We start from the raw sequence: 23,637 nt of genomic DNA, 5'->3' as shown, positions 1-23,637 counted from the left end.
AATTTTTAAATTAGTATTAAAATAATTTTAATTTAATTAATTATTAAATCAATTTAAATTTAAATTTAAATCATTTCAATTTAGTTAATTATTAAATCAAATTTAAATAATATTAATTATAAATTTATTTAATTTTTTTTAAACATAAGAGACTTTCAATGTCTCCCACTGGGAGGCGTGGGAAGTCACTCACCTCTCCCAATGGGAGACATTGAAAGTCTCTCAATATCTCCCATTGGGAGAGATGAGACACTTCTCACGTCTCCCAGTGGGAGAGTTTGACTTTCAACCTCTCTCACTGGGAGACGTGGGAAGAAGTGGGAGTCTCCCACCTCTCCCAATGAGAGACGTGAGACTTATACCTACAATGACTCCTCCTACAACGTCTTCCCAATTGGGAGACATTGTAGACTTTCAATGTCTCCCAAATAAAGTCATAAAATCCCTATTTTGTTGTAGTGTCATTACTATCCTTGTCATCCTAGAAACAGGCGGTGGTTTCGCACTCAAGTACATAATCAGAATACAGACCATTAGCACAGGTAGCTGCTGAGATATCCTGGATTCAATCCCTGCTGCAAGAACTCAGTTTTTCTCTACCCTCGATACCGATAACTTGGTGTGATAACATGGGTGCCAGTGCCTTAGCCTCAAATCCTATTTACCACGCGAGAACGAAACACATCGAATTGGATGTGCATTCGTCAGAGACAAAGTATTGGAGAGATTGCTGGAAATCCGCTAAGTTCCATCTCATGACCAAATCGCGGATTGCCTCACTAAAAGCTTAACACACACTCACTTCAATTTCCTAATAGACTAACTTGGAGTGGTTCAAACCCCAGTCAGTTTGAGGGGGGTGTTTGTCTACACCTCTACCGTGCCATCATTAGCAAATTATTGGGACCACCTTTTCTGTTAGAATATTCACCTTTATTTGTTACGATTTGCTGTACATTCTGTGTGTGCGTGTGAGGTGAGGGAATGCAGGTCTAGAATATTCTGTACAATGTATACTGTACCATATATATATATATATATCAATGCAATACACCGGCCACCATTGAGCTGAGTTTTACTATTTCCCGAGCATTATATTTTTCAAAGTTATGTATATATATATAATCCTCCATAGTAGCTTGGGATCTGTTCCAACTCACTATCCACTTGAGACTGAATCAATAGTTTGACAATCCAATGATTCAACACATGGAACAAATGCATGTGAACACTATAAACAAGATAGTTGTTACATGCATTACAGTCCCTAATAAACGTAGTTATACAAAGCAAGCACTTCAATACACCAAAATAAATAACACAAACTACATATCAGCTGGTAAAAGCTAGCTCAGCTGTGGAAAATTAAGTAGGGGGAGGAGGAACGTCCACTGTGCCTTCTAACATCAAGATGACATTCTTCATCAAAGGGCGCAAATCAGGATCATCTTGAGTGCACCACAATCCCACTCTCACCAATCTTTCTAGTGTTCTTACATCAATATTTCTTTCACCTTCCACAAGCTTTAACAACTCTCCAGCCTTATAGCAATTATAAACCCAATGATAGAGAACCATCTCTTCTTCCTCGGAAACCTTCAGATCTATGTTTCTTTTAAAACATATGGTCTCCAAAAGCACTACACCGAAGCTGAAAACATCAGCTTTAACTGATATTACCGCATTCTTCTGCCATTCAGGAGCAGAGTACGATGCTCTTTCTTCCACTAAGGCCTTCGACATTTTGAGTTGGCTTGGCATTAATAATAGCCTCGCGAAACCAAAATCAGAGATCTTCGCAGTCCAACTTTCATTTAGCAAAATATTTTGGGAATTCAAATTGCCGTGTATAATATGGACCGCGCATTCTTCATGCAGATAGAGCACCCCTTTAGCCACTTCCTGAATCAATCTCACTCTATCTCTCCATGAAGGTTGTTTCGCGGCCTTGAAGAGAAGATCTGCGAGAGAACCATTACTCATGAATTCACAAACAAGAAGCACTTTAGAATCCTCAATGCAGAAACCAAGCAATTGAACTAAGTTCCTGTGATGAGTCATTCCAATGGCCGACATTTCAGCTCGAAACTCTCTTATCCCATCTTCCACAAATTTCTCGAGTCGTTTCACAGCAATGGCTTTATTTTGACCACCATACAATAAATTCCCTCTGTAGACTGCTCCAAACAAGCCTCTTCCTAGCTCATCCTTGAATCCCTCTGTCGCTCTCTCGAGCTCATTGTAAGAAAACACCTGCAGACCAAAATCTTCGGCAAATGCCAATTTAGAATTTTCCATTAAGAGCTTGTTATAACTATGAACTCTCTGCTTGTAAAGAAGGAACCCTGAAATAGCCAAGAGCAAGCACAAGAATGCTATGGAGCTCAAACTTGATCCAAGAATGATCAGGATTGTACTTTTTCTGGCTTCAGTTAAGTCCGTTGAATTCATGGCCACCGGGGCTTTCAAACTATAGTTTCCTAAATGTACCATCTTCAAGAAAGCCGTTGCTGATGTAGATGGATCCCTTTTACCATATTTAAGTGGGAACTTACATTTTCGGCAATAGTCGCCTGTATGTAACGCTGCCCAATAGTTACAGTCCGCTAGGCAAGAGTTGCTGCATGCCTTCTTTTCCATTAATACCTCCGAGTATGGATCAGAATCATCCCACCACATATTCTCAAAAGGAGTAATATTGTACGAACTAATCATGGACGAAGCCGGTTCTCCATTATCTTTTTCTGTTTTGCAGCCATCTCTGGTGAATTCCCGGTAGCAGCCAATGGATCTCATCTTAGGGTTTATGAAAGCGAATCCAGGGTAACAATAACACTCGGTCTTTTTCTCTTGTAGACGACAGTAGCTGTTGAAACCACAGACACCTTTTACTTTGCATTTGTCGTCCAAAGCTGACCATTCAACCAGAAAAGTTGACATAATATTGTTCTTCTGTGATACGTTGTAACTGTGATGAGAATACAGTCTAAAAACTCCATCGTCATCTAGCGTCGCTCGGTAGATAACGCTACCGTTTTCCACTCTGTTTCCTTCTGCGGAAGAAGAAGAAGAAGACCCATTTACAAAAACCATGTCTTCATCTGTAGATGAACCGGTCAGAAAGAGAGCACCATCGAAATTGAGGGACAATTTATAATAGATACGGCCAGCGGGGGCAGGAACCCAATAGGCGTTTCCCAGTGTCTCTGAGGTGTTTACAGGGAACAAACCAAGGTTTATATTGCCATCGTACTTCAAAAAGAGGCGAAATTTTCCACTTGACTGATTTGTTGTAGAAATGCTAGATACCAATTCTCGGTCCATGGAAAGGTTCTGACCTCCTAAAATGGTGTCTGTCGGAAAATCAAAACTGTCCCAAATGATAGAATGATTGGAGTAAAGCACAAAACTTCCCGAGTCGAGTAAAGCAGCTGAAGTTGTTGTCCTTTCGACGTCGGAGCTACGGGCGTTGACGGAGCCACGGAGTCGAGTAATGACTTTTGATTCGTTCATAGCACTATCTTCTTTGAGAAGCATACCTTTCCTTGTTAACTTCAGAGTGGCAGTTGAGGACAGTGGCGGGTAGTCGCGATTCGCAGTCCAAACAATGGTGGTTTGATCGGTTTGATTAACAATCCATATGCCAACAGCGAAGCCATGACCTTGTGGATAGAAACCAAAGGCAAAATGACCATAAGGTGAGAACCAGCAGCTACTTGTAAGTCTTGTACTACTGATGTTCTTGTGATCATGAATGATATTGCAAGAGAGATTGGCGCCTAATGAAGAACCTAATTTGATGATATTGGACTTGGAGTGGCTTGTTTGGGCTTCTACATTTACAAAAACTAGAGTGACAAAGAGCGGTGCTAGTAGAATCACGCGGACACTTTTTAAAAACGCCATGGCTAACACAGAAAGAGTCTCAAAGAACTTGTATATTTTGCATATATTGATTAGGTGGGAATGATTTATTATAGAGAAATTTCATAAAGTTGTTTTTAGCTCCATTTTGTATACTAATTTGGAGATGTATATAAATATATATATATATATATACTAGACATAAGAACAACTTTGAAAAGAACATACATAAGAAAATTCATAACTTTATTGAAAACTTTAAAGAAACAATATTTGTAATACATAAATGAGCTCATTGTTTTAAAATAAAACAATACTTTAAATAAAATTATTTACAAAGCTACATGCGGAAAAATACATAAAACATAATTTTAAAGAGACTATAAAAAGCGTTGTCCTCGAATCGACACGCAGCCCATCCACCCCATTCACATCCATACCACTACAAGAAAATGGGGTGTTTACCTACCAATTGTAAGTGTAGGTAAAACTAGCCTAATGGTGGGTAATATGGTTTACCTACCAATATTGAATTGGTAGAGATTGGTAGGTAAAAGTTAGTGGGGAAAGAGTCTTTACCTACACTTATTAACACTGGTATGTAAAAGAATCAGTGGACCCCACTAAGTTATAAATCAATTGATGAGTCATCAGATGACGTGTTTGATGACATGGCATCCTACGTGTATGCTGACATGGTTTTTGTAGTTTTATGTGTCTGATGATGTGGCATCATATGTGGCATCCTACGTGGCATTCTGTGTGGCATCATATGTGGCATCCTACTTGATGTCATTTTATTAGCCCACATAGTATTATTTTATTGGTTTGTTACACAATTTATATTTTGTTCAAATTTAATGGTTATGTGTAGGTAAAAGATAATAACAATTATTTATAAATGTTATATATTAGAAATAAACTAGAAAAAAGCCATTCAATAATAAAATGTTTAATGCTAAAATTCTTTATAATGTTCAATACTAAAATAAGTCATAAAGTTATCATTTTAAGGTTACCCCTACCAAAATAAAAAAACTTCATAAAGTTCATTCCTTAGTAAATTAATGTAAATAAACTAAGAATCATCTTGTGACTCCCGAACTGAAATAAATGGCGACTCTCTTAAATTTGCATCTGAAGCTTGGTCTGTTGGAAGTGGTGGAGGCAGTGCCATCAAATTGTTATGATGAAGTATATCCACAATTACACTAAGTTGTTCGTTAGTAGCATTAAGGCGGGAAGTTGTATCATTAAGTCGTTTAACTAACTCTTCATAAGTTGGTTGATTACCCACAATGACCCTTCCAAGCTTTTCTCATTTGTTCATCAATGCATTTTTTAGTTGTCTCATCATTCAAGTTGATGTCAAAATGTTCCTATAACATAAAACAATATTAATTATAAATATTACAAATATAAATGTAATATTGTGAAATGACTTACCAAAAGATAGTGTCGCAATGGAGCTCTCACATCTTCTGGGACCATTCTCCACTCTTTGTAATATTGTGCTTGGGTCTAACAGGTTGATCCTATTCTAAGGAAAACCTATCAAGGTATGCTTCGAGCAAGCATCAAAATGTTAATTTTTTGGCCGTCCATATTTCACATGAGAAAACGGAGAAAATCTACTTGAATACTCTTTTAGTACATATTTCACAGTTATTTACCATAAATCTTTACTATTCGAGGTAGAAGTGGGAGCTAAATATTAAAATGGGCCAGGTTACTCTTCTGGATTTTTTGGTTTTACCACAATAGTGATTCTTCACTTGAGGAAAAATTAGAAGGAAAATAAAAACCAACCAGCAAAATGACTATCAATTTCAAATTATAAAACGATATGTCAAATAAACACTAGGGATCCAACATATCTACGTTTTGCAAAATAACACACCTCAAGTGCTGTGAAAGGCCAGCCCACTACAAGAAAAAACAGTATTCATAACACTTAAAAACTGCTAACCGGGACTATTGATAGCACTTCTGAAAATGCTAACATAGCCCCTGTTATTAAAAGTCCAGTCTTTCTATAACAGTTTTTGAATGTTATGTTTGGTGTTATCTTAAACTATTCAATAACACATTTTTAGGTGCTATAATATTCAAATAATAACATTTAGATAGAGTTTTTGGTTATAAATTTGAAGTTTAATCTTGTACTTTTTTCATAACACTTTTCAACTGTTACATTTGATTATTTTGATAACATTTTTAGTTTGTTATATTATATAAACCATAACGATTTTTTACGCTTATAATATGTTTTTAAATCATAACATATAGTAATAAAATTTTAAATTTTATTTTGATAAGTATACTTATATGTTTTTTTTTAATTAAAAGATTTTCATTATTGTATTTTGATAAAAAAAATTCAAAATTAATCATAAAATGTAATTCTCAATAGATTGATAAACCATAAGTATTACATTAAACAATAACTAATTCAAACCATGAATGTGTCTACTTCATGAGAACTTAGTTCTAACTTAAGTTTGAAAGCATAACATAATAAAGTTTTATAATCTTGAACAATTTTTACTTCAAAAATGAAAAATAGAAACATTACAAGATACACAAAAGTAAACCATGCGTGAAACTTGCTCCATCCTTCAATTCATCATCCTTTGTGCACTTGCTCCATATCTCTCTTCAACAACCTTATCCATTTCCAAATTTAGTCTAAAGCTCTTCCTCTTTTCATTGAGGAGTTTAACTAATTTTCCTGTAGGTATGTGTTTTGGCCTCTTTCCTTTTGTAGATGGAGGTGACATATCTTGTACTTGGCAAACTCTTTGACTAGTTTTTGATCAACCGTTTCTATAATTAGTACAAATTTTGATGAGTTACAAAAATCATATATAACAACATATTATCAATCATCACAAAAAAAACCTTATAATAAAAGTCAGAAAGAAAGAAATAAACAGTCATTCTTGGCATCAAAGAAATAAAAATTCAAAGTGTCATACTAATAGTAAAAGAGCGGATAAGCATCTCTTGGTCCATTTTTGCCACTTTTATCCTCATATTATTTTATATTTACTTTTTCCACTCTATAAAAATGTAGAATTTTTACATTACATACGACTGTTTTAGTAGCCACTGCCAGCAAAAAATAAATAAATAAAAGACATATGTTGACTAAGAGAATATTCTTAGTGCCAGCACTTAGTCTACTTAGTGACTAAGAGAATATATATGTGAGAAGGGTCTTTACTTATGCCTTGTGTTCTTGTTTAGGTTGTCACAGAAAGCGGGTCTTCACAACATGGGTTATGGTTCTGATAGTGGTTCTCAAGATGGAAGAGATGAAGGTTAGTTTGATGCTAAGGGACTAAATTGTAATTTCATTGTGTGGTTCAATGAAGTTTTGCTATTCTTGTTTCTTGTGAAAACAAACAATTGGAGCTGCTTAGGCAACTGGAAAACCAATAAGATTTCATTGTGGGGTTTCCATAATGTCTATCGACTTTCTTTTAATTTTTGGTGTCTTTTCTATAAGATACATGTATGACAACTTCAAACCATTATTTTCTTTTATAAGATGAAAATCACATATTCTTCCCTATATTTTGACTGTATCCTAAATGCTCGACCAATTTTCCATTCTGTCATAATTTCTCTATCAAGCCATAGTGACCAGCAATTGATTCTTTCAAGCCTTATTTTGTTTAATAAAGAAGAATAAGGACGATTCATTAGTGATGGTTGGTACTTTCTTCAGCATTTACTAAACATGTTTATGGTATTTTTTTTTTCTTTCTAAACTAGGCTCATTACCTAACCTTACAAATTTGAGGACTATAAAATTATAGCAATTGCTATGTAGGACCTTAGGTACCTATGAGGAACTCAAATCTTAAACCTTGCGGGAGCAAACTACATGCCTTACTGTTTGAGCTACTGCTTTTGGGCACATGTTTGTGTTATTTAGACCAATATCCACCCTCAACTGTCTCATGGGTATGTTTATGTTATTTAGACCAATAGCTACCCTCAACTGTCTCGTTTAACCCTGAAATGGAGCTTTTTTGTTTCTGTCATTTTTTTTGGGAACCATATGAATTCTTATTTTCTTTCTATTTTGCTATTCTACTTATTTGGGTGTTTACATCAGAGTCATTTATAGTCCTCCGGTTTATATTGAAGAGGTTTGGTATGGTCATTTATAGTTGTGTGTCTTACATTGAAGAGCTTTTGCATTGGATTTCAGTCTTTCGTGTGTATGAAATTTTAGGCCTATATAGGTCTAGTATGTCTATGACTTTAAATTCCTATTTAACATTTGTACCATAATATTCAATTCAACATGTAAGATAAGTAGTTTCAATATATATGTATAAATGTTATTTTTTCTATTGTAATTTGGCAGATGATGAGGATGATTACAAAGAGGCTGGTGGTAGTAATTGACTTTTGGGATTTATGTTTGGCAATGTTGATAACTCTGGCGACCTCGATGTTGATTACCTTGATGAGGTGATTTCTATTCTCACCTCACCGTTGGTGTTGCCTGTATCTTTTTTCTTGATACTGGTTCCTCCTGTTTAACTATGTTTTTTTTTCTTGTCGTAACAAATGTCAATGAGCATGACAATGGATTTAAGCTTATGATGTGATCTCTTGTCTATATTTTCTTATTTATGTGCATGTGCTAGTATTTGGCCCCAAATTCAGAGTCCAACTTTTATGGAGTTTCAGTTCTATCTATCTATTTTGGATTCTGTGGAGAGATTCTTGAATCTTTAATTTTAGTGTCAAGAGCATTGTGGCCTTGGACAAGATATCTAGAAATAAAAGGGGGACCTGAGTGAGGAATTTAAAGTTAATGTGACCTTAGGGGGGGTAATGATAATGGAGATTTTGTTTGGGAAAAGAATTCCATTTTAGCACAGCTTGATATCTGTAGTATAAACTTTTGTAAAACATATTCTTCATTACCGTTTTTAGAAAAATTTAATGTAGGAGAAACCTATATGGGCTTTGGCAAAGGGAAGATGACAGCAGTAAAGTGGAATTGTAAAACATGTCATTTTTGCTACTTATAACAGAGAGGTGTTACCTTGTATTGAAAAGAAGGATTTGTAATCATCATAATGAGAAACACCCGGTTTTTAAGCTTCTTTCTGGCCAATAGCAGTGGTTACTATGTTCTACATCTTTCCTGATTTTGATTGTTTTTAGTTGAATGAATGGATTGTTCAACTATCTGTTTTCCCTCACTGATTTCTTTTCCTTTTTTGGTCATGTGGAATTTTGTTTCCTATATAAGAAAAAGTGTCTTGGGCTTCTCTTTAGGCATTCTTGAAACATCAGAAAAAGGTCACCAACAAGGCAAATTTTAGGTGAAGTTAGGAGTACCTTGAGGCCATTTGTTTAATGTACATTTTTCAAGTAACTAGTGAACAATTTGAGAATATTCTCTACTATTCTTACACTTTGGGTTGCTATAGTTTGCAGTAGTTTAATGTGGCTCTTAGGATGTAGCTAAGATGATTAATATTATATAAATATATATATTTATATTTTTCAATTCATCTCTATTTCTTATCAAAAAAAAAAAACACATCTTCACAACATTTTACCTTTCATGCTACCCTTGGCCTACCTTTGAATGTGCTGAAGATCATTTTAATTTTTAGATCTTGTTCATGTTGCTTTTTTATCGTTTTCTTATCTCTAACCTTGATGCTGAATTGTGACTACATTTTTCAGGACGCGAAAGAGCATCTTTCTGCTCTGGCTGACAAGCTGGGGTCATCCTTAACAGATATAGACGTATGGAACTCAATCAATCCTATGTTTTCCTTAGTACTAGCTTTATTTGAGTTGAATAATCATTGTTTCACATTGATCTTAACTTATTGTTATGTATTTTTTTCAAAAAAAAAACTTAGTGTCATGTATTTAAGGGAATTGTAGTGTATGTACATTTTATCTTGATTAGGAAGATTATAATATGCAACTTCAACATTCAAAACATGTATTTGAAGGTGAAAGTCATATCTACCTTTGTAAATTAAGAAGTTTTGCTGTCAAGAGTTCCAGTATCTTGTATGACTATCCTTACATGCACTGGATTTTCTATTTCTGAGTTACTAATTAAATCAGTGTGCTAGTTAGAATTAATGGATAAGAGCATTATAGCTTTATATTTCAGCTATACTATTTTGTAGAGCTTGTGTTAGATCACTAGTATTACATCACAATAGCTGTCAGAGAAAATTATTGCTAGGAGAACCTAGAAGCAACACGATTCTTCACTGTACAATATTTGTATATTTGGTGATATTGTACTAAAACAATTTTATATATCATCTTCTCCCATACATACATGCTTTAATATTCTCTTTATTAATATATCACCAAATATATTTTTTTTGTTCTATTGTCAATTGATTATATGCTAAAACCTTGAATTAGTGCAGCTATGATGGTATACATTTCTATATTGGAGCAACAAGCAAAGTATGTGGATGCTTTGGAAATTCTCACTTGGAATTTAGGATCTCTGTAAATGATTAAAGTTGATAAACTACGTATACAGGTACTTTAGAAGATTTATTTGCATTGTTTGATGTTTTTGGCTTGTCACCTACTCATGAACTCGTGAATATTGGTTATTACATTACATCTTATGAAGCATATTACATTAAATCTTTCATGTTTACAGAGGTTTAAGAAAATGGATAATTAATCTAGGGTATTAATATTGATCCTCTAATCTTTTATAGGTGTATACAAAAGGGATACTAATCTTTTGAAGTTTATTATATATAAATCAAATAACTAACAGAAAATCAGAAAACATTCCAGCCATATTTATTAATCAACCATCAATCATTATCAATTCAAAATATTCAAACAACACACAAGTTTTCTTCCTTATCTCACCGCAGCACACAATAATAATAATAATCTCAGAACCTACTTCACTATGGATGAATATCTAAGATATTCAAACTCCTCTAACATTTGCAAAGTATTTTAACAAAAATAAAAGAAAACATACCACTTGCAAACTGCTGCAAATAAAGTTCCCTCCAATTTGAAATCCAATGAAGCCACTAAAATGAAAGCAAAATTACATGAAGAAGAGTGATATTGGTTCATTATCAATGGTTCAATGGAAATAGATATTAAAAATGATAGGTTCATATACAGTTGCTTTACCACCATGGACTGTCTTGACTCTTGAGACCAATTTTATTCCCATATAAGCCTTTCTTTACATGACTTATAGCGGGGAGAACACATTTGGATTGTTCTGAGGGAAATCAATATGGAAAATTTGAAATGTGTAAATAAGGACTCGAAAAAGCAAGATGGAAAAATGTACATATTATCTGTTTTAGCTCATGTTTATTTTCACCTTGCTATGGGGATTGTGTTTCTTATGGTTCTCAACTGTTAATAACAGTTGTGTCTAGATTTCAAAAAAAAGTTTTCAATACTTATACTCACTTAAGGTGGTGTCTTTGGTGTTATACTTATATGAACTCCTTATTTCATGCTTTTTACTGAGTTAGGATAGAGACTGTATTTAGAATATTATTCTCGTTAATTAGCTATATTGATAAAGTCTAGATATAATATTTACTAGTAGAGTCTAGATATTGTTTTTCTAAGTTTATAAATGGTGGTATATACATATTGTTATTATTATAATTATAATATTTTTATTGAGAAATTTGAGGAGCTAAACAAACCTAATAGACAGACCTATCATTCGCACCGCAACTAAGGAAGCAATAATTGACATAACTTGTGCAAATGACCTAATCCATATACCAAAGTAAATAGTCTGCTTCTAAGATATTACCTTGAAGCTCCACCATGGCCTTCTTGATCACAGGCTTAAACTTTCCTGAAAGACATGAGATTTCCATAAATTTCAAATAAGAAACGAAACATCAAGAAGGGCAGTGAGCAGAAATTTTCAAATATTTGTCCAAAATTATCCTTGCAAACTTTTATTTACAGATGGCAGAGAACTTTGATGGATGATAATTACTGTCTGAATGCATAAATAAAGGTTACAATAGTACCATGTCTTCTCTCCACGTCCATTAGTGCAGTTAAAGCTGTCCCACTAACGGTCCATTCTTCAACTGGAGCAGCCAAATTCCCCACCTGTATAATGAGGCAGGAAACAATAAAGAGAAAACAGTCCAGTTATTGAACTACAAGAAATTTATTCTCAGGATAACAAAATATAAAATAACTGGAAACAAGAACATACTAGAAAGAAACTATTAGAAAAAGGGTAAAAATGAAGGGGATAACTGGAATTTGCGACTCAAATTAATGATAGCTATTTGGGGCTTTCAGAAAAATGGCCAGATTTTAAGTTTCATATAAGTCATGTCCCAATTTCAAATTTTATAGCAATATGTAAATTTAGACAGACCCACTATAAAAAGTAATATATTCAGTATGTAACTGAAGTTAGTACTTAGTATATCTATCCATAACTAATAGAATTATCTTTATGGATATATTTAATATATACAGAAGCCCTTTAGCTTAAAAAAAGGACATGCATTAAATTGAAGTGTATAAAAAGAACATCTAATATACTTTCTCAATTAATTTAGGCTAAAGACATTAAATACCCGAAAAATTACATGAACAAAGACATAGATATTATTTACATACTCAAATGATCATTGATTAAATAATATAATAACCTCCTTTTTTTTTATCAAGAAGAAAGGATAACTTCATTAATCAAACCAACAGTACAATTAATAATCAATACATCAGTAAAACAGCAACAAGAGGCTAAGCTACAGCCACTCCAAAACAACCAAACACCAGTAATACTACAAACCAGAACACTAACTACAGAGGCTAATAACAACAAGCCTCACCAAACTAGCCAAAACAACAGAAAAACTGAGAAGCTAGCAGACCAGCTAAAACTTCAAGCTGTTGCAGCAAACTGAATTATAAATCGATGCTCCTTAGCAGAAAGTTTAGCCAACACACATAAAGTTATACACTATTTCCTGAAATTTTCAATCACTTTAACCAACACATTGACTTCAAAAATTTCTCTAGGTATCACTACCAAACCATATTTTAGACTATGAGTGGCGTCATAATGTTCGAACTAGAGATAGAAAAGTTTTCTGTATAATTCAGTGCTTCCAAACACAGTAATATGACTGGCTTACTACTGATTAAGTATCTGAAACAAGTCAGAAGGCAAAAATAATAAATTCTATCTCTGGTATTGATTCATGAGCCAAACTGAAACCAATTTCCACATATCTACAAATTTTAACCGGAGTAAATAATAGGACTTTCCAAAATAAAAGTCACACAATTAAATATCATACACAAGTTTTACATCCACTTACTCAAGAATTATGTGGAGGTGACTCTTAGTCTTTAAGGATCCAAGATATTTCACAATATTTTTGTGGTTCAAATTCTGCAAAAGAGAATAAGGTTTATCAGTCTCTGACCATTCCTTATATACATATTCAATCATTAATCAAAAAATGAACATAGCATTTACAGAATCTAGTATTTAACGAAGAAAAAATAACAGAAAAATGTTTTCAAAAAAAAAAACTAGATATTTTAGAAGAATGTGGAAGTGCAAAAAAGTTTATGATTGCTTACCTTTGTTTAAATGATTCAAAGGGAGAGTACACTGCCTTCAGTGTATCCATTAGAACTCGAAGATCAGAATCTAAAAAGGAATGCTAAATATTTCTAGCAAAAGTCTGTGTCACGTTGTGTAACTCAATCAATGCCTCCAAATGTTTCCTCTGAATCTTAATTCCCTTTGGCATGTCACCAGACATAATATCTAATAAACCTGAATAAAAAGAAACACATTGATAGGATAATTTATAAATTGCCAAAAATAAAATTGCATGACTTAAAGCTTGTCCAATTGAAAGATATCATATAATATTAAATGCCTACAAAATTTAAAAGCACCATAAAAACAAGTTCGTACAAACCTTTTCCCAAAGCTCTTGTTTCATGAACAACTTCTCCAATTGAAAGGTTGATACGTGAAATAAAGCTTGCTCCAATAGTTGCCATTGTCTCGATCAGTAGCTTTGGTACAAGAGTTTTATAATCCTCAGGAAAAGCAACCATACACCTGCAGATGACAGTTTAAGCTCAGTGCTTAAATTCAGTGATAGCTTCTTTGTATCAACAAGATGTTCCTCGGTGCTTAAAAAAATATATAGTCAGAAGAATTTACCACTTCCACTCTTGCTCAAGATAAAGAATCAACTCATCATAGAAGCTTGGCAACCAACTTGCGAATGAAATTGTCGAAGAGCTTGATTGAAACTCATGGCTTGACAGCCTTTCAGCTTCAGTCTTCTCATTTGCAAGCTTAATAGCACGTTGTTTTGAATCGAAATCTTCCCAGAGCTGTTTTATGGGCTTTAGGTGAACTTTTGTGTAATGTAGCTCCAGTGATTTGAATCTTCCAATTCGAATGAGAATACCCCGCAAATTTTGAGCAATGTCTATCTGCAGGATGATAATAGATGTAAGTTATTCAAGTTGCGTATGGTATGTACTAAAAGGAATTAATAGGAGATAAATTGAACAGAAAGCAAGCCATAGGCAAAACAAGTGCTGTAAGAAATTTGGTGACCTTCCGGCTGGATAATGCATCTGTTAAACGTGGCTGCACCATTGCATCTAGCCTATCCTCTAGGACCTCGAGTTGCTTTCTCACATTAGCAAATTCAGCAACCTAAAATGAGCAAAACAAAAAATAAAATATCAAGTTAAAATCATCAAAAATTATAAAATCAAATGTAGAGTATAATGTTAAAACAATTTATAGAAAAATATTACCTCCCCAACAGCAGACAAGCAATGCCTCATGTTGGTTAAGGTTTCTGCAGCCCTTGGAAGATCACCACTGGCAAAAACATCTTCCACAGTTGAACTTAATTGAGTTAACCCAGCAGCATCCTGTTGATCCATCAATGAGTAAATCAAATGCAACATCAAAATTCTCCAATACTGCACTGATTATAACTTCTATGATCAAATACCCACCTGCAATGTCTCATAAGCAGCTTCCATTCTCTACTTAACAGTATCAACTTTGGCCAGAGCAGCTATAGATTCAGCTAATGATCCTTCAGCCTGCATATTAAAACCAATTGTTTGAAGAGAAGAGTATTGTTATACATATGTATCAAGTGAGAAGCTAAAATCTCAAACCATATAAACAAAGCTAAGCCGGCAACAGCTGTCTACCCATGTAAATTATATAAACCAATTACATTAGTAAATGTACTGAAACGTGGGTATATCAATGTGAACTTGCTACTATAATTTATAGTAATGCTCTACAACATATTGCAAAGCAGAATATATATATTTAGGCAACTATTTCAGTTATGTGTGCGTATATCCATGCATATAACTCAACATAATTCCATTGTTCACATTAGCAATAATCTATTCATAATATCTACATTTATTTTTAAACAGAAAAAGCAAAAATGAGACGTTTTAACCAAAAGGGTGCCCTGCCTTCTTGTAATTTATTCCAAAAATCTATTAACTCAAAGCCAAGAGATTGAGCTCAAAAGGTAGCACAAACTACACAATCGTAGTTCTCAAATATCCAAAAAAAAAAAAAAACTAATATTGAAAAATTTGCATTAGAAAATCTTCCTCAAATTTCCCTCGTTCACTTAGGCAAATTGAAAAAACTCAGTTGAGCAATTGAGAAATATATTAAGCTTCAAATTTGGCATTAAGGGATAGCATAATTAAAAGATTATACTTTCTTAACTTATAAAATGCAGTAAATCTGACACCGCCATCCTAATATTGTCCAAATTTTCCATACTTCACGTCTTCTAGTGAATGGAACCCAAAAATAAAGTTAAAAAACCAAATTCGAATTGCGGCAAAAAGAAGAAACATAGCAGAAACAGACATAACATGTAGGTACCTTCTTGAGCTTCTGAAGGATTCCGGCGACGGCTGAGCGTAGTGAGACCACATCGTCGCGGAGTCGGATCACATCGCGGGTGGCCCGTGGCACGCGAAGTAGGGCAGCAGAGATCTGCTCCTCTAGCGAGGCAGAGATCTCTTCAGATACGATTTGGAGTCTCATCTCCAGATCGACGAGATGGTTATCGACTGAGTCCTCCGGGTGCCGAGTCTGACACGCCGAGTTCACCCATTTCTTGGGATCGAAACGCAAAAATCACACAAAACGCAAAACGCAGACACACAAAACGCAAAAACAAAGCAAACCCAGATCACAAAAATCATCGAAAAACTTGAGAGAAAAGAAGAATTGACGAGAGAAAGAGTCAAGAGAAGGAACATACTCGTGTGGAGGCAGAGAGAGATGGTATTAGCTTCGCTCAAGAGATTATTACAAAGAGGGCACATCATGCATGCCTCCATCCCTCCTCGCTTTAACAATCTGACCCGCCATATCTGTGTACGACTCCCTCTCTCGCTCTCTCCTTCGTGAGGGCGGTGAGGCAGAGATGAGTTAAGGGCGGAGAGACTTCGTGAGGGCGGTGAGGCAGAGATGAGTTGAGGGCGGTGAGTCTTCGTGAGGGCGGAGAGGGCTTCGTGAGTGAGAGATGGAGGCTGAGAGAAAGGGTAACTTAGAGAAAGGCTGAGAGAAAGGGAATTTGGCAAAAATTCATTTTGGCGCCTGAGTTTTTAGTCATATGGCGCCAAAATCAGACCCGTGTGTTTTTAATCCCCACTATTCAGATCCGTGTGTTTTAATCACCCACTTAATAATAGCACTTCTAAATATATGTTATTCTTTAATGTAATATATACTAAATATTGTTGTAGTGGCCCCCGGTATCACCAACTCAGCAACAGATACATTGTAATCAGGTATAAAAACCTGAAATTATAAATAAATTATTTAAGCAACAAAAGGAATGACGGCATGGTAGCATGGCTCTTCTGCTAGTCCAGTTGAAGAATACTACATCCAAGCAAGGGTGAAGAAGCTAGCTATAGCCTAGTTACCCTGACATCATACTATAAAACTAAGATGGAGTTTCACATGGGAATCTTGCGAGATTTGGAGAGCTACCTCACATCCTTCAACCCATGGTCTGACAAGCCCTAAGAATAATTATAATCAAGAAGTGAAAAGGATGGGAAGAAGTTTCTCTTTACCAGCTTTAGGAGATCTCCAATATCACTATTATTGTTAATTTTGTCTGCAACAGCATGACAAAGTTTGATAATCTTTTTTGCAATCTCATATCCAGGAGCAGCTTTCCCTCCAATTATGCAGACACGCGGTACAACCTTCCTCCTATCACTCTCATTCATATTCTGGAAAGGGAAGAACCAACTATTAGCTACTTACTGGAAAATACTTATACCCCAAAAAGGAAAAAGAAAAAAAGAGAAGAGAATACATCAGTATACAGATCCAATGAATTGCACCACTTACACTTGTAATAATCATTTATACAAGTGATCATTAACTGACACAAGATTTAATTATGCGAATTCCAAATGGTGTTAGAATAATGTATTCCCAACAATTAGCATGTAGTGAAAGAAGGAAAAGGAGAGATCCACGGCACTGTAGACAAATCATTTGATAGCTATAGAAAACTATGACCACTTCAATGACACTTAACAATGATAAGAAGAAAGAGGCTTGAAAAGTTGCAGGAAATAAGTATGCATGAGTAAAGGCAGTAACAGGACCTTGTAACTCTAGTATATTGTGTCAAAGTTAAATGATGTCACCTTGATACAATCATATCGATGGATAATGGCGAGGATATTAAGCAACTGTCTTTTGTACTCATGTATTCGCTTGATCTGTACATCAAACATTGCGTCTAAACTGGCCTGCATTAAAAATGATATGCCGCAAATCTTAAGATATCTGAGGATCTTTTGTGATAGTATATTAATAGCAGAAGAAATTAAATAATAAGAATTTTTTATCCAGACCTTTAAACCACTCAGCCCTTCAATGTATTCTGCAAGCCTCATTTTGTTAACCCTCCTAACCTACAATGTGAAATGGCCAGAACATGTTAACACATTACTTTTGCATCAATGCTCGTGATCTTAGCTAGAAGGTACCATCTTCCATTCTTACTGCAGATCTGCATCTGTCGCACATTCTCGGAGGCCAGTTAGAAGGTCAACATTGCGAATCCAAGCTTCTGTTCCAAGCCATTTTGTGATAAGATCACAAAGACTGGGATTGCTTACTGCAATCCATCGTCGCTAACAAAAACACAAGAGCAGATCAATACAATCACAGATCATTAATTTTTCCTGAGCAATTTCAATGAGATGCTTTCAACCAATATGTAAAATGAATAAGGTGCGATGTCTTTTCTACCTGAGTTACACCATTTTTCTTGTACTGAAATTTCTCAGGCCACAGCTCATAGAAGTCCTTTTGAGATACAGAGGAGTCAGGTGAGTTCATCAAATGTTCTCAAATAATTAATTTGAAAGAAAAAATGACACATTACAATACCTTGAACACCTTGGTCTTTAATAACTCAAAATGTACTTTTGAAACACCATTTACAGTATGGGAACAAACAATTGATAGGCTCGCCGCCCGAATACTCTGTCAAATCAAACGGTAATCGATTTTACCAAATAATAGATGTATATATGTAAAGAGTATCTTAAGAATATACAGTTAACCAATCAGATTACAATCTACAAAAGAGTGAGACACTCTTTTCTCACTCTTTTGTGGACCACATTCATCCTCCTCTAATACTGTCTCTTTTAAAAATATTCAACAAAATCATGATACTGGATTTTTCCTGACAAGAGAAAGCAGATAAATGGAGAGCTGTAAAAAATTTATAAAATGAACATGAAGAAGAAATGATGCAGAATTAAGTAAAACTTAATAATAATATAAAAATTTAATGTCTCTATCTATCTATCTATCTAACGCTCGCACACAAACACACATCAATGCCATAAGTTCATATAAAAGAACAAAAATGCACCATGAGTTAATAAAATGTATGAGGTCAGGTTGTATGTAGAATACTGTAACGACCTAAATTTGCTAATAAGGCTTGGAGCCTTGATTAGTGTGCCGGGAGGGCAATAATTGTTATACTGCATTAATTTATGTGAATTTAATGAATATGTGGTTAGAATGCATGTTTAGGTGAAATAAATATGCATGTGAACCCCGTTTGTATGATAGGGGTAAATTGGTAATTTTAGCCCGTTGAGGGCATAAATGTGACAATTGTATTATGTGATTTGTACCACGTGAGTGTGGTGATACTATTGTGATGCACGTGCCGAGACGGTCCTAGAGAGCTAGTTAACTTAGAAGTCACAACAGGATTTTTATACCCGACTCGGGAGGAGCCTAGGGGTACTTTGAGAATTTCATGTTTGAGTTGAGAATTAGTGGTTATTGGTGATTGAGTAACCTGTGTAACCATTAGTAACTGCTGAGAGTAACAAGTTTAGATGGAAAATGGTAAGATTGTAATATAGGAGAAAGGACTAGAGTGCCCTTGAAGGTTTAGTTAGGAAAGGTTTTCTATGAGGGGTAAAATGGTCATTTGGCAGGGGATTAGATAATTTTCAGCTAGGAAAAAGGGGTGCACGGTTTAGCACTTAGCCATTTGGTGGTTTTGTTAAAAAATTAAGAGAAGAAAAGCTAGAAGGAAACCTAGGGCAAGAAGAAGAAGAAGAAGAAGAGGAGTAGAAGGAGCTGAAATTTGGAGGCTTAGGAGATGAATCAACGAAGCTTAGGGTGAATTCTCCACTTGAGGTAAGGATTCTATGCAATTTTAAGATTTATTCCTGTTGTGGTTTAAGAAATTTGAAGAATGGTTTAAGTTTTTGGTTTATGGGTTTAAATTTCTGAAGTTGAAATCAAATGGGTGGATTTTTGGGTGTGATTGTGTTTTGATCTTGATACTAGTGTTTATAGGTTGTTAGATGGTTCATTTGAAGTTTTAAATTGATCTTGGGGTTTAGGTATTTGTTTGGGATGATTTGGAGAGGCTGTAGCTCGGGAAAAACGCAAGAGAAAACCCAGAAATCTGGGTTCGGGAAGGAGCGCCGCGGCCCTGTTCTTGGGCGCCGCGGCGCGAGGTTGCATCAGGATTTGGGGCTAGCCGCTGGGCGCCGCGGCCCTTGAAGGGAGTGTCGCGGCCTTAGGCCCTTTTGACAGCCAAAAATTTGGGTTTTTAGGGCTTTTGCCCGGGGACTCGGGGGATGGTTCCAATGTATTGTTTTAAGGAATTAGAGGTCCTGAGAGTACGGGATTGGTCCCGAGAAGTGGTTTTGGGTTTGGTTAGTATTAAAAGTGTTTTATGTGTGTTGTGACTAGGATTTCGGAGAGGCCCGTGCTAGAGGACCGTGCTTGTGACCTTGGGGCATCGGAAAGCTCGGGATACAGGTAAGAAAATTGTAGCACCTGAGAATAGGGCATGGGCCCATAGTGTTATTGCAGGGCATGGCCCTAGATTGTATTACGTGCTAAGGTATAACCTTAAATGAATTATTATATGATTGAATGATTATGTCGAGATGTACTATATGTGTGATTATAATGAAATGAACGGCTAAGGCCGAGAGCGACGAAGGCTGAGAACGGCCGTGGGGCCGGAAGTAACACTTAGCACGTGAAGTGCTTGTAGACAGGGTGGGACCCCAATGGATACAGGGGATATCCTTACGGTGAGGACCGAGACCCCAGGCTTAGGTAATGCCTCTGGGACGGCATGGCCGTGTTTGTTTAGTTTGATGGAATACTTGTTTATCTGTGGATAATCTGATATGTTAATTATATAATTCGCATATGTTATATACTGTATGAGTTTTCTTGCTGGGCTTCGGCTCACGGGTGCTCTGTGTTGCAGGTAAGGGCAAAGATTGAGTCAACCAGCCATGAGTACGGAGAGCGTGAAGCGACGCGTACATGTTTGGCCTGCCCGACTGCTTTGGTTGGGGGTTTATTCGGGAAATGGCTGTAATAATCTGTGATTTTAATAATTAATCAACTGTAAACTTATTTTAAGTTGTAAATAGTTTTCAAACCTTATTTTGGGATCCCAAACGTTAAATACTATAAGTTTTTAATGAAACAACGCAATTTTAAAGATTACAGCCTTAACTTTTGCTTAGTCACACTTTTGTTTTAAAAAACCTCGGTTAGCGAGTTCATTGCACAAAGTTTCTTTTAAAACTCACTTAGTAACGGCTCTAAGGTAGTAGGGTGTTACAAATACCTTCACATCACCATCTTCAACAATTGACATACGGAACAGACGATTGTGATCTAAACCTATCTTCTTCTTCAATTCTTCCACAAATTTGAAATTAATGTCATATATAATCTGGAATAAAGAAATAAATAAATAAAATTTTAGAGGGTCTATATAAAAAGGTATTACTTATGACTGATTAGTTTTAAGATATTATAAAGCATCTCCAACCTCTAATCAACTTTCTACAATTAGAGTAAAAATAAATAAATAAAAAACTCTGCTACAGTTTAAATTTTGGTACTAGAAAAATAGAATGCAAAAGTTTCTCAAAATCACAATTGAGTCAAACTAAATAATTGCAAGAGAAGCGGTCAAGTTATATAAAAATGAGAAGAGATATTCCAAATATCGCACTTCCAAATGGCGAGGAAGTAGACTGCCAATACTGTGTGTGTTGTGAATGAGAAGATTTTGCAAACAATGCCCCATGCTCTATCCCAATCCAAATTCTCCTCATCGACAAGAACTCTCATGAGTTCAGCTATGGCAAGTGATGGATGAGTATCATTCAACTGTAGAGCAACCTGAATAAGATGGAGAAACATAAACTTACAAGCATAACAAACAAGACAAATTCATATTACCATATTAATGGAAGAAAATACATCTAGATCCCAAATACGAAATCTAAAAGGTAAATTATTGTTATGATCAGTAAACAGTGCAATTCAAGAAATATCCACATCCAGCTGGGCACAAATAAGAACAACAATAACAAAGAAAAAAATCAATCAGAAACGAACAGAGAAAAAGAAGCTGGCATAACATTACATGGTTGTTGAGTTCATATGGTTACAAGGAAATTAAAAAATACACTAATTATATAGGAATTAGAACCTTCTCTGGAAACTCATCAAAGTTATTGTGACCATCTTTGAATCTTCGAATGATGTCCTGTGTGGATGCTGAGACAAAGAAATATTGCTGCTTCAATCTAAGTTCCTTCCCTTGAACATTTTAAAACTCAGAATAAAAGTGAATAATTAGTAACAAAGAATCCATTTCTAGAGAAATATAAGCGATAGATGAATAAACCTGATGAGAGCGGTCATCAAGATACAAGACGCTACTTATTGTTTCTGCTTTCTGGACAATAACATTTAATACCTCTCTTCAAATGACTCAATAACATTAGAGCATGACTGGAGATTCTCCAAAGGCTCCCAGGCGTTAGCTGTCTCTGGCCAACCACGCCTTACAAAGCAAATAACGTTAAGTACAAATATTCCATTAATAGATTAGATTTGACATATACAGGTAAAAGAACAAGAAATGCAAAGTTAAGTAAAAGGAGAAAGAGGAAGAGGGTTGGGATACGCACCATTTGATGAGGTACTGAAGCTGACCCTATTGTTGGTTTTGGTTTTGGAAAACAAAGGAAAAGACTCTTAGGGATAATCAAGAAAGTAAAGCAAACCCACGAAAGTATTGAAGAGAAGGGTATAGAAAAAGTACCTTGCGGACCCTTTTACGGCGAATGGCTTCGATTTCGTAGAAGCCGTCGTCAAGCTTGGGACGCTCAGTGTTTTCATTAGCATCATCATTATCAGCTTTGTCCTCGTCTTCATCATCCTCGTCTTCGTTGTTTTCAGCATCTTGAGTATCCGGTTGGGGCTGGGCATCAAGGAGTTTTAGATGGGCATCTTGCTGTTCAAGAGAAAGAGGGAAAAGAGAAGGGTCGGGCTGAGACAAGGAGCCATTGGGTGTTGGGTTAGTGTCGGAATCTCTGCCTAAATTTGAGTCCCAGCTCTTTCTCCTCCCTCCTCCCTTCACTTTCATGCTTCTTCTTCTTCTTAGTCTTCTTCTTTCTCCTTCTTTCTCGACTCTTGTCTCTTTCTCTTTCTAAAATGACAACAGCATTTATGTAATCTCCAGTATTATAGGACTCCTACATTAAACATATATAGAAAGAATAAGCAAATAATAGATCCTTTAATTCAGAAAAAAATAAGAATCTTTAATTCAGGACAAAAAAATATGGTACGCTATGAAGAATCTGGGCTTCAGGGGAGGACGGAAGGGGCACCCCGCTCGTGCACATCTGGGTTCTTCTTCTCAGGTGGCGGTCGGCGAGTATGGGTTCTTCTCTCAAGCGAGGATGGGCGCTTCTTCTCAGGCGATGGTCAGCGTCGGGGCCTCGGGGGTACTCTCGCTGAGGATGGGCGCTTCTTCTCAGGCGATGGTCAGCGTCGAGGCCTCCGAGGTACTCTCGCTGAGGATGGGCGCTTCTTCTCGATGGGTGCTTCTTCTTCGACTGGTTTTCTAAGAGGGAGAGAGAGAAGACAACCAGAGTATTTTTTTATGTCTGAAAGGGTAAAATGATAAAGTATATATTATTATGATTTTTTTTTTACTAGTAGTTAGAATTAATTTAATTTTAATTTTTGTTTTTGTAATGTTTATTTGTTTTTAAGATTTGTACATTTGTTAAAAATAATATGACATGTTAAAAATAAGTAAGATGATGTGTAGG

General features: G+C 35.5%; 1 protein-coding gene, 1 long non-coding RNA gene and 2 pseudogenes across 2 annotated transcripts; all 4 read right to left on the bottom strand.

Annotated features, from left to right (window-relative positions):
- Positions 1 to 1,365: 1,365 nt before the first annotated feature.
- On the bottom strand, positions 1,366 to 3,906 carry LOC133828087 (G-type lectin S-receptor-like serine/threonine-protein kinase LECRK2). The gene has a single exon (XM_062258843.1). The coding sequence runs from the start codon at positions 3,904 to 3,906 to the stop codon at positions 1,366 to 1,368; it is 2,541 nt and encodes an 846-aa protein (XP_062114827.1).
- Positions 3,907 to 4,800: 894 nt separating this feature from the next.
- LOC133825475 (uncharacterized) lies at positions 4,801 to 5,462 on the bottom strand. The gene is made up of 2 exons (XR_009888618.1): positions 5,311 to 5,462; positions 4,801 to 5,243 (listed from the first exon to the last, which is right to left on the bottom strand). It is a non-coding gene; the product is annotated as an uncharacterized LOC133825475 (long non-coding RNA).
- An 8,025-nt stretch (positions 5,463 to 13,487) lies between these two features.
- On the bottom strand, positions 13,488 to 15,033 carry LOC133825467 (conserved oligomeric Golgi complex subunit 7-like; annotated as a pseudogene).
- Positions 15,034 to 15,728: 695 nt separating this feature from the next.
- LOC133828070 (uncharacterized) lies at positions 15,729 to 22,735 on the bottom strand (annotated as a pseudogene).
- Positions 22,736 to 23,637: the final 902 nt, after the last annotated feature.

The sequence above is a fragment of the Humulus lupulus genome, chromosome 1 (assembly GCF_963169125.1).
Source record: "Humulus lupulus chromosome 1, drHumLupu1.1, whole genome shotgun sequence".
Taxonomy (NCBI): domain Eukaryota; kingdom Viridiplantae; phylum Streptophyta; class Magnoliopsida; order Rosales; family Cannabaceae; genus Humulus; species Humulus lupulus.
The sequence above is the reverse complement of the archived record's forward strand: the minus strand, read 5'-3'. Positions and strand labels throughout refer to the sequence as shown.